This window comes from Paroedura picta, chromosome 3 (genome assembly GCF_049243985.1).
Source record: "Paroedura picta isolate Pp20150507F chromosome 3, Ppicta_v3.0, whole genome shotgun sequence".
In the NCBI taxonomy this organism is placed as follows: Eukaryota; Metazoa; Chordata; class Lepidosauria; order Squamata; family Gekkonidae; genus Paroedura; species Paroedura picta.
In genome coordinates this window covers 47,098,880-47,111,257 of record NC_135371.1, presented here as the reverse complement: position 1 = coordinate 47,111,257, position 12,378 = coordinate 47,098,880, and the positions used below count along the sequence as shown (strand labels likewise).

At 41.0% G+C, this 12,378-nt stretch overlaps 1 protein-coding gene across 14 annotated transcripts in view; it reads left to right on the top strand.

The window, feature by feature from the left end:
• Nucleotides 1-12,378, top strand: part of CACNA1D (calcium voltage-gated channel subunit alpha1 D) — a 312,904-nt gene that overhangs the window by 151,790 nt on the left and 148,736 nt on the right. For 9 of the 14 annotated variants that reach the window (XM_077325522.1, XM_077325523.1, XM_077325521.1 and 6 more), the window contains exons 8-9: nucleotides 4,614-4,717; nucleotides 11,600-11,769. In XM_077325522.1, the coding sequence (XP_077181637.1) occupies nucleotides 4,614-4,717; nucleotides 11,600-11,769 (274 nt within the window). Of the gene's footprint in view, nucleotides 1-4,083; nucleotides 4,188-4,613; nucleotides 4,718-11,599; nucleotides 11,770-12,378 lie in introns of all 14 variants that reach the window. The other 5 variants (XM_077325529.1, XM_077325533.1, XM_077325520.1 and 2 more) reach the window with 3 other exon arrangements.

Below are 12,378 nucleotides of genomic sequence, written 5' to 3'. Positions count from 1 at the left end.
AGCTACTTCCACCAGTGCCCAAAGCATAGGCTCGAGAAAGCTTGTTGTCTGGTTATTTTCTAAAGCCTGAAGAGCATAGGAAAGAAGTTAGAAATCTGGTATGCTGTTGGTCAGTGGTTAGATTTGAAAGGCATTCCCCTTGAAACATACTTGATGTGTGAGCATCTGAGATCCCAGAGCAGAGCCTTTGAAATCAGCAAGGTTTTGAGAAACTAGCTGCCATTCTTTAAAGAGAGAAACTGGCCAGCAGCAGACTTTGAAGTCAGTGTTCCAAAGTTAGCTGACTTACTGAGCAAACAAGCTTGCTGGAACATCTCAGACTATTTCACAAAGTCCTGATGAAATGTTGATGAAAACACTACTGACTTAAAATGTCAATTAAAATTATGAATCATAAGTAAGAAAGGTATTTCTGTCTAGGCAAGAAGTATAAAAGAGACTAAGTTGCAGGAGCCTTGTAATAAATATCAATGTTATTCCCAGGGATTGATTAAAGAAGAAGAAGAAGAGTTGGTTCTTATATGCCCCTTTTCCCTACCCGAAGGAGGCTCAAAGCGGCTTACAGTCGCCTTCCCATTCCTCCCCCCACAACAGACACCCTGTGGGGTGGGTGAGGCTGAGAGAGCACTGATATCACTGCCCGGTCAGAACAGTTTTATCAATGCCGTGGCGAGCCCAAGGTCACCCAGCTGGTTGCATGTGGGGGAGCGCAGAATCGAACCTGGCATGCCAGATTACAAGTCCGCACTCCTAACCACTACACCAAACTGGCTCTAAAGAGGATAGCCGTGTTGGTCTGAAGCAGCAGAACAAATGTAGAGTCCAGTAGCACCTTTAAGACCAACGAAGTTTTATTCAAGGTACTAGCAGCACAGCCTATTTATGAAAAATGGGCTTTGGAAGGGGAGGAGGGGTAAGGAGAAGGGCAGGGGGAAGGCCCTCCCCCAGCTTACCTTGTCTGTTCGTCCTGGAGAGCTGGGTTGGTGGAGAGCAGTGTCTGGGGGAGAGGGGCAGCGCCTCCTGTCCGTGTGTGTGGGCAGAGAGGCCATGGCAGAAGGCCCTCCCGGGCCAAGGGGCTGCGGAGAGGCCCCTCCCATCGGGCGCACCAGCGGAGAGCAGCCCCTTGGTCCAGGAAGGCCTCTCGGCATGCCCATGACATGGCGGAAGAGCCGCCTGGGCAAAGGAGCTGTGGAGAGGTCCTTCTCCTCTGCGCGCACCAGCGGAATGCAGCCCCTTTGGCGCGGAAAGGCCTCTCGCCACAGCTGCAATGCGCTGGAAGGCCCTCCCGGGCCAAGGGGCCATGGAGAGATCTCTGCCTCCGGGCTCTCAAGCGGAGAGCAGCTCCTTGGCCCAGGAAGGCCTTTCGGCACATCCGCAATGCAGCGAAAGACCTTCCCCAGGTCAAGGGGCTGCAGAGAGGCTCCTTCCGCCGGGCACATGGGTGGAGAGCGGCACCTTGGCCCGAGAAGGCAACACCCAGGTAAGTGGATGGGGGAGAGGGTAGATCATGCAGCCGGGGCCCATGCTGGGGTGGAAGGCCTGTCGGGGGAGGTGCGGTGGCCATGGCAGCGGCTTGGCAGAGGCTCGGGTGGCGATAAGTGGCAGAAGGTCTCACGGGAGGGCGCATTGTCACTGTGGTGTCTGGGTGGTGCGACGTCCATTGGGGAAGGGCCTGGCCAAGCAGGAGCCGCGGCTGCAGGTGACAGCTCAAGGGGCTGTCCCAATCCAGACACATCCAGCTTTGCTGGGTGCGTCTGGATTGGCCCGCTCGGTTGGCTGCTGGAGGTGGGCGCTCTAGGGGCTGGCCAAATCTGTATGCGCACAGCTTTGCTTGACGCATCTGGATTGACCCGCTGACCTGGACACCACCCAGATAGGGTGGCTATCCGGGGCTGGACGGGACCGCCTACATGGCTCTTTGACAAATATAAGAGCCACTAATGGTTAAGATCAGCTTTCGTGTGCATGCACGAAATGCATGCAGGAAATGGTTAATAGAATTCCCATGCAATTCTATCAAGTGAACAGAAACAAATCCAAATTGCTGTTTTTCCTATTTATCTATGGAATCCCTTTTAACCCTTTTTTATTATGCTGTATGTTAATTTATACTTTCACACTCTACCTATAACTTTGAAATGATTACTCCTATCCCATTATATTGTACATAAGGAAGTGTGTGTGCACACGAAACTGTTACTCTGATTGGAACAGAGTAACAGTTGGGCTCAAATAGAAGGTCTATATCGGTGGTCCCCAACCACCGGGCCTTGTCACTGGGCCGCGGCTCCCTGCCTCCGCAGGGCCGCGCCGCACCGCACCGCTCATGCGCATTTGCGCCATGCACAGCCGCAAACGTGCATGCGCGACCCGGTAGCTGCCGGTCCGCAGCCTGAAAAAGGTTGCGGACCACTGGTCTATATCATGATGAAAATAGACAGCTAAAATTCAGTTCACACAGATCAAGAAAATGCATTCAAGCGCTTTTGTAAGCGCTTATATACAATAAAAATAAAAATAATATTAAAAAATAGATACAAAAAGCGACAACAGAAAAAACAAATAGAGGACGATAGATGGTTCTGCAAGTGAAAAATATGTACTTCTAAATTGCAGGGATTCTGAACAACAGGAATGAACAATATATTATTCTGACAGCAATCCAGTAATATCAGCATATGAATGTTCTTCATCAATTTCCCTTATGCATATGAAATAATGTTTTTAAAATTGAACTGTTTTAAAAAAAGATCCCAAGACAAACATCTGTTTTTCAATATGGTAACTGAATATTTCTTATGGAATTTTGGTTGACTTGTGGATATCCCAAGAAATCAAAACGGAAAAGCTGCCATACATAATGGAAGTCAAAAAACAACTTTTAACACATCAACAAATTGTGATGGCATGAAAGGGAGATCAGTTCTGGTGCCATAAACCCTTTCCGGTCATTGTATAACCAACTTTCTCAGTTAATTGCAAATAGTGGAAATATACTGCAGTTGGTGGATTGGATACTGGATTATATTTTCCCATAATGTAAATACTGAAGATTTGATACTGGGAAATGCTATTTTTCATCAACAGAAGCACTACAGGGAAAAGATATCTATATCCCCTTTACAGTGTAATATTTTTGCATTTATTTCTTGACAAAATGCAACGGTTTATCGAAGTTTTGAAGATCTTTGTGTGCGTGTTAAATAGTGTAAATCCATTTAAATCAGTGGGCTGGGTCTGGAGTATATCTGCACAGGGTTGTGCAGAAACCCTTTAAAATCCTTGTGCTGTTGAAAAGGAACACAATTCAAGAGAACATTGTAATTAATAATTTCATATTTCTTTTTAAAAATTGTCTGAAAGTTCCATGGCAAAACTTAGGCAGATGTGAACAAAGTATCTCTCAACTTCTTCCTGCTTGTCCTTTGGATATAGCTCCTCCTGTCTTAGATGAAAAATAGCAACTGGCTACTTCCAAAACCTAGTGCATCTTACTGACTTATAGCATTATAAAACCGCCTTAATGTGCCCTGCTGAGAAGGGCACTCTGACAAAAAAATGGGTGTACATAAATCCAAAAGAGATAAACCACTGAACAGGTTATGGATACATTTAGGTTAGTGTTACATAAAATGTTATTTTAAAGCTCTTATTATGCTGTGTCATTGAGTATCTGACCCTATGCCTAACTGTTTCCTTTCCTGGCTCACAAGATCTATACCAGGGTATAGCAAAAAAGTCAAAATGTCGTATTTATTATCAATCAGAAGAGTCTTGCCCCATATCATCATATTTTCTGTGTCTTCTAAAAGGGCATTCAATATAAAAGAAAACAATATTCATCAAACAAATTTCACATTCTTAATATTTTTTTTTTACATTCTGCAGTACTTCCACATGTTGGTTGCATTTGGAGTAGGAATAGGGTTTGGATCAGTTTACTCTTCTTTCCTCACTTATTTACTATCATAATTACAGGGAGTGTATCTGGTCACACTTGTATGAATAGTTCTCCTACCTGACTGTTCATTATTACATATGAACGAGTAAACTGGTTCTATAAGATCATCTTGTCTCTTCCAGATGAATGATGCTATGGGATTTGAATTACCATGGGTGTATTTTGTCAGTCTCGTCATCTTTGGGTCATTTTTCGTACTAAATCTTGTTCTTGGTGTATTGAGCGGGTAAGCATACACCTTTTTCGTCCTAGCTGCAGAGTCCTGCATACAATTGCCATGAGCACATAGGTATATATAAATATATCTCTATAAGAACAATATAAACTGAGAGGGAAAAATTAGAACAAAACATTGAGATGGTTACTTTTTTTTTGTAGACGCTGCGGAGGCAACTACAGGTTCTTATACTTAGTACAGATCTTTTTTTTAAAGTAAATATGAAAATGCTAGTGACCTGTGTTTCATTAATCAGTGTATTGGATACTAATACAAATAAAAAACAGATTCCCAGCCCTTTAAATATTGTCTTCCACCATCTGGTATAAGAACCAGAAACTGATATTTGGATATCTATGTGACCTGTCAATTGTAAAAAGGACTCTGCTGTGTAGTGCATAGCTGAATCATAACTTATTTCCTTACATTTTACAGGTAAATGATGCAATAGGATGTGAATGGCCATGGATCTATTTTGTTAGCCTTATCATTCTTGGCTCATTTTTCGTTCTTAACCTGGTTCTTGGTGTACTTAGTGGGTAAGCAGTTAGATTAAGGTTGTATGTTCCTTTGCAGTGTGTAAAATGGCCTATGCATTTGCTCAAGCTTCACTGTTATGGCTTTTCTGCATGTGTCTTGGATGTCATTTTACCAGTGTTTGCTCCTTTGAATGCCTGAACATTTTGCTTGTATCTATCTATGACATCTTGTGCTTACAATGCTTGACCATCTACAGAGATTGACAAAGTGGTCATTTCTTCATTGTTGGAAATGACTTCCAGTACCTGGATAACAATATTTTACACATCAATTAAAGTTATCTCCCCCTAATAATGCATGGTTTGTGGGACATATGACACTCCAGGTAAAACTTGTCCTGATGGGCAAGGGAGCTGGCAGCCCCCTGCATTTTGAAATGCCCATCAAGGGCCGGAGCCAGCTCTCTCTGCCCAGCCCAGCCTCAAGCAACCACCGATTAGGGGTGTGAACAGGAGAAGGTTCAGGCCCAGGCATCCCCCCCTGTGCCTTCCTATCGACTGTGGTCATGCTGCTAGTCTATTGACCTGTGCGCAACATGGCTCTGGAAGAGGGGGAGGAAGGCCAGCCCTGCTCCACACTGAAATGCCCGTCAGGGCCTGGAACAAACTCTCTTTGTCCAGCCAAGCCCCAAGCAGTCACCAGTAAGGAGGTAGAGGAATAGAGGTATGGCCTCAGGGGGTGGCTTGTGCTCCAATCTATCCTGCAAAGTCTTCTCTTGAGGTAAGAGGTGGGGTGTTTGGTTCCCTCCACCTCCTCCTCCTTCTGGCCGTAGCTCAGGCCTCTGCCTGTCCTTCAAGGCCAGGAAGGTGGCAGGGGCTGGTAGCACTTTGCTGCTTAGCTGTGCCACCAGTGGTAAGGGGCTAGAGGGGGAGGAGGTCCAGCCCCCAGAGGCAGTTTGCACTCCAATCCATCCCGTGCCAGGCTTCCACTTGAGGCCATGTTGCAGGGGTGGGGTCAGAGTCTCTCTGGGGGAACCTTGCCCAGCTTTCTTCAACCTGTTGTTACAATGGGCCTTTATACTAGTCTAACCATATTTATCTTCTTTAAAAGATAAATAAAAAAAGAAGATAAAGGGACCACTTATGGAATCCTGGACTGTGTTTTGAAAATCTTACCTAAATATACAGATCTTTTGTGTAACTTTTAGTTAGACCTACTTATTAGCAGGTGCTTCACATTTTCTATTAAATAAATAAATAAAAACGCTTACTGATTGTTCAGATCTGCAAAACATTTAATGCCTTCTGTGTTGACATTATGTCCTGCTTCCAGCTGGCCTTTCCTAGTGACATTGAACTTAATCTAATATACTGTGCATGCAGCTGGCTTCCATTATTGGCTATGAAAGTTACCAAAATTAAGGAAGTGCAAATCATCATGCAACTATCGAAGAGAAAGCCTGTCCCATTCTTGATATTACATGACTTATTGTTAGCTAACTTAACAGGCAGGTCCCATTCATGGAACAGTTTTCCAGTCAGGTATGTTCAGTATCCTAGTCTATAAAAGCTAGCATCATCATTATACTTTTTGATGTTTCCCTTCCTGCAAATAACTGAATTTTCCCTTTATAAGAAGATATTTTTTACTATATATAGTGTATAACTATGAGAAAAAATGAGTTTAAATGGAAAGCTGTTTGAATAACTGGTTCTACTTACAAAGATCTTGATATTTAAACCACTTATTCTATTCTTAGTATGGAGGCATTGATTTGAAAAAAACAGTCTTTTTCTCTCTCACACACAATGTGTTTTTAAATTAATTAACAGTTAATTAATTAGCAATAAGTACAAATCCTATGATATAAATTCATAGAAGCTAAGTCTCTTTGCTCATTAGCCATGACAGCCAAATATACATCCTCTCACAGCAGGTGAAACAAACTAATATTAACCTATTTGTGAGCTACCCAGAGGCAAACTAGATGATATATGTAAGATGAATCAGATCAGAGGGCATGCAGATGTTGGGTAACTGACATTCTCAAGTGCACCAGTGCTTGATCCAACTAAGGAACTCAATCTGAAGGGAGAAGAGGTTTCAGTCATCCTTCCCACACTGTTTTCCTAAGCTGAAATGGCTGTGGAAAGTCTATGTTTCACCCTATGCTGCAGTATATGTGCAGCCTCATAGTAGGGCAAGGCCTATTCCACTCTCATGGCATGCTAGTGAGCTATATTGGTTCCTGTTGCACTTGTGAATATTGATTCCCTATAATGTATGTCTGCAAGCTGTGTCAAGGGATTCCTGAGCAGACTTGTTTCACATATATTTTCCACCTTTGGCCCCCAGAATAACTTGCTTGATTTTTGTTGGACTGGCCCTTCAGTAAGAGGCCCTTTCATGCACATAGAGATCATGTAAAAACTAAAGTAGGCTGATGTGATGGACTGCACTTTAAAAAGCTTAGAAGTACTGTGTAAACAGATAAAGGACTGTGGTTAATTCTTCACAAAGCTTTGAGTAACAGGCTGTTCCAAGAGATCTGAGCTGAGAAAGACTTCTGAACTGGAAGCTGAGGAGAATCGAGTCTATTTTCAGCTCTAGTTGAGGAACGTCAAGTAGTGACAGTTTCAGAATTTAGGCCTGATTGAGAGCAGTTTAACACAGACTGGAGAACTGGGGAAAAGTTGGCAAGGAAGTTTGATAAGTCGGTAAAGACTCTCATTCGAGTCAAAGAAAGACTATAGATCTTCTAGTGAGAGGATAATTTCCCTACTAAGTCAAAGAGGGAGTTAGCTCTGGAAAGTGAAGAGATCTCTGTTCTGATGAGCTTAGAAACTTCCTTTGGAGACCTTAAGGGTCAGTTAAAAATTCAAGACGAGTACTGGTGTTTCAAAAAAGGAAGTTTGGGTACTGGAAAGAGTGCACCAGTCTTCTGGAAACCAAAATAGTCAGAGAATACTAAAAGAAAGTGTACTGGGGGTTTTAATTGGGGTTTTTAAGACAACTGTGGCCTACCCAGGGAGTGGTGGGAAATAAATATAATAATAATAATAATAATAATAATAATAATAATAATAATAATAATAATAATAATAATAATAATAATAATAATAATAATAATACGCTGGAACAAATGTCAACAAAGATTAACTCTAAATTAATTTAAGAAATTTCAACCCATTTTCATCTGAACAACTATGTTGTCTCTTATAAAATCTGGAATATAAAAACATCTCAACTGCCATTAAAGTTAAAAAGGGTTTGAGCAAACAGCCAAAATTATACTGTGACAGAGTGAGGCAGCCAGAATTCTTCAGGAAAGGAAGAAACATAACTAGGGTGGCTCAGTCAGTAAAGGGGTAGAAAAACGGGAGAAATCTTGCCTCTGGTGGAAAGATGTGGACAAGGGCAGCCATATTCAGCATTCTCTTCCCAGAAGGCACTTGCAGCAGTCCTTCCTGACCCATCGATTTCCAGGGTCAGTGGACATATGTGACCTAACAGTAATTCAGGTAAAGGGGCTACACTGAGGAAGGAGAAATGGGTGAAATTGTCCCTTCCATTTGGGTGATGGAGAAGTATTTCGTTTATCCCTCCTCAGTGCAAACATCCTGCAGAATCCTGTGACTCCAGGACCGTTTTTGCACTGGAGGCTTTGTGCCAGGCTGCAGGCTGGGTTTGTGCTGGGGCAGTTTGCCCCACCTTTTCTCGCTCCCACATGGGGGGAGCATTTGGCCATTCACCTCATCCGCTTCAGATTTGTGGTCCTGCATGGGAACTGGGGCAGCGAATTTCCCAGTGTGGAAACAGTCCAAGAATCAGCTTTTCCGGGGTCAAAAGAAAATGCTGAGGAAGGGAAACATGGCAAAGACTCATGACAGACTGTTAGATACAGCCCAGCGATGTGAATATTTTTGCATTAATAGAATGGAACCAGTACACTTGTTATCAAGAATTACTTGTGAAGAAAAGGAAATAATCTTTAAATAGTATATTTAGAATTCAACACTTGTTGAACTGCTTATAGAGCTGCTTAGTTTATTTTCCTGCTACAGAGAGAACAATGAAGTTTTTTGAAAAAAAATAATTTATTTACAAGCAGAACAGTTTTTAATGAGGCATGATAATCAGTTCCTCAAGATCAGTCCTAGCCACTAGAAGATGTTTCCTGCAGAAGAGACTCTGCTGAAGGCATTACTATTTCTTTGGGTGCCATGGGAACAAGTAAGATCTTTTCAAACACCCTTTAATAAATCTCTGTAAGTTGTATTTACTTTTTTTCTGGCTTGAGGCCAGCAAAGAGTTTGCACTGATGTGTCCTCATATATACATACTTCTATAAGCAAGCATAAAGGTTGGAATAAGATTTTTATTAATTTAGCACATTTTCCCTTGCGCTTACTGCAATCTAGCAAAGGAGTCATGCTTACTTTTACAATAGTGTTTGTGGATCAGTGTTATTAAAATAGGTCTGGATATTATATATGTTTATACGCAGGTACCTCAGAGTCCTTGTCTAAAGGGCACACCAAGGACTCATAGGAAAAGGCATTTAAATAATGATGCACAAAACAGACGATAGCCCTGAATTGTCAGCTGTGGTTTTCTGGCAAAGGAAAATGAGCGTATCTTGACAGTATTTCTTAGTTTAGCCAAAGTTTAATAAGAGGAAAGATAAAGGTGTCTCTTTGCCCCATGAACAGAATAAAAAAGAATTATTAAAAAGATATTCCCCTTTAAACTGATGCAAGTTATAAAATAATCCTTGCCTTAGGGTCAACTAAATGTTTCCAGCCAATGTTTCAAAATTAAATCATGCTCTGTCATCCATGGTTTGGCATTATATTTGAATCAAACAGTAATGTGTACTGATAGTAGACCCCATAATGTATGAGAGAGAAATATGCCTATTTGTAGTTGGATATACACACTGCAAAGAGCTGGAGCTGCAGCCAATTATACCTCCTTATTACATCTGTCAGTCATGAACACATTATTTTAAGAAGGCATCTCACACATTATGAGATACTTTGAAAACCACATTAGTTCTTTTTTATCAGCTGTAGGGATATGTATATTTGTGAGGAGGATTTCTTTGGTTACACGTCATTAAAACTGCTGGCATTTTGAGGCCTAAGGACATTTCTTAATTGTTTTTATTTCTCAGGATCCCTTAAAGTTCTGCACAAGAATTCATATAAAGCTAACATGTAAACTTGAAATATAGTCATACCAGCTCATTGCAGTCAAAGCAATTAAAGCTTACAAACACCTAAAAGGCTGGCCAATGTATTGTGACCCAAGCTTTCGTTTGCTAGAGATAATTTCTGCTGTGGTCTACAAAAGTATATATTTATCAATATTTTTGTTATTTGTTAAGATGAAACAAAACAGTTGTTTTGACTAAATTGGGAACTTTAGTAGCCCCTAACGTTTTCAAGACCAGGCCATGTTGAAGCATATATAACTTTTCAGTTTAATAAAGGCAGTTGTCATTTTAGATAGTCATATAAAAAGACCTTATTCTTTCCTTGTGCCAATCTGTGTTTCTTTCTCCTTCTCTTATAAAGATCAAATCATGAAAGAAAAAATGTTTAATTTTGGCTGATGTTAAAACAATTGAGCTCTGTTGCTTGGGACGTCTCTTTGGCCATCACCAGTACAGATGGATTAAACATTTGGTTATGTGATTAGTCATCAAGAATACATGTGCAATTTCAGATTGTTTAGTTCACTTCTTATAAAGAACAGTAATAATTTGCTGTTTGAATTGACTGAATTCATATAATGCAGCCTTTGCTATAATTTAACAGAAGTGTTAAAGGCAGAGTCAGTTTATTTCTTGTGGAACCTCTTTTGGGCAAAGTCCAAAAATTTAATGGGAATCAAGAGGACTGTATTTCCCATACAAGTCTCATTCATTTAAAGAGGCCTTGTATAGAAAGAGGTTTATACATAGACTGGAATAAGACCTTTCTTTTGATTAACAATCAGGACATTGGTTTATCTAGTCTGGGATGAGTATTCCAACTGGAAACAATGTTATGGGGTTTAGGCTGCACTAGGGATATTTTTGCTGCATGTGCTGGGCATTGAATCTGGTTTTCCTGCAGTCCATTACAGACCTGTGGACCCTGAGATAAAATCTGACCTATTCAGTTTTGAGTTTGATGGCTTAAAAAAAAAACCTATTTCATATTGTGCTTTTTTGTTCTGTTTTGGGGAATTTGCAATAAGGGCATTTAGGAGGACAGGCACAAATTATGCCATTTTGGATTAACTTTTATTGAAAAGAGACTTCAAATCTTGATTGACAGCTGATTCAGGAACCAAAATGCAATTGGAATGTTACAGTGGTTTCCTCATGATCAAGGAAATTATCTTTGGCATAAATGTGGCCTATGGACAACTCTAGTTTTAGTTCTGAAATTATCTGCCTTTATCACAAATAACTACAGTTGTCTTTTCACTGTAGTATTCCTCAAGCCTCCCTGCATTTCATTTGTAACCCTGTTTTCCTCTACCAAATTGCATGTAGGTGATACTCTAGAGTCTTCTTTTCTTTTTCTTTTTATCTTTTAGCTGTTCTAGAGTATTGTCTAGAATCAGTTTCTGAGAGATTTTATAAAAATCCAAACCTTTTAATGTTTACAAGGAGGGAGGGAGTGGGATAGAAATCCAGCATGATGTTAATATAGATAAGGCAGCAGAACACTTCAGTTTCTGTAAACTGTATTTTTAAAATCAAAACTGAAAAGTATAATGTATAAGGAATGCAGCATGGTGTGTTTTGCATCACTGTCTTAACTGTGGAAACTGTTCACATTTCCGTATCATTTCTTTTGCTTAGCAGTATCAACAAGAAATACCGACAGAACACTATAGAGCTTCATAAATCAGTATTTCTGTTATGTCTTATCTGAACCCAATAGGGAGTTTTCCAAGGAAAGAGAAAAAGCCAAGGCCAGGGGAGATTTTCAGAAGCTGCGTGAAAAGCAGCAGCTTGAAGAAGATCTCAAAGGCTATTTGGATTGGATAACCCAAGCAGAAGACATTGACCCTGAGAATGAAGAGGATGGTGACGAAGAAGGAAAACGAAATAGTATGTCCCTCTTTCTCACTCTGCTAATACTCAGAAATAATACAGTATGCGTTAAAAATAGCTTACACAGTATAGGGTCAGATCAGTTGCTCACAAAGGATCATTTGATGTGTCTGACAGGACAATGTCTACTTGGAGTTTTGACCTACCTTCTTTACAGAAGAAGATGGAAGATCACTTTTTTTATTCTACTCCTCCAAATGTAACAGATCATTTTGTCATTTAATCTCGGCTTGGCCTTGAGTGGATTCTAAACAGTGCAATAGGGGCATGGCTTGACAGGTGAATGCCACTCAGTCTTCTGGCAAAGGGCCTGCAAAACTATGGTGTTCTGTTTCAGTCTCCTAACATTTTTGTCAACAGTGTCTTCCATCAGGGTTTCCTGTATCATGCCTGAGTTCCCAGTTAGCTATCTTCTGCCAGGACTTAGAATGGCAACAAATAGATCAGGACAGGCCTGGTAATTCTCAAATGTGGGTTGGGATTCAAAAGTTGGTCAGTCTCTTGCAGACAGATCGTGAGGCTCAAGTGGGGAGGGAAGAGGGAAGCTGGAAGAGGAGGCTCTCGGAGACCCAATGGCAAATATAATGTGCAAAATAACCATGAAAT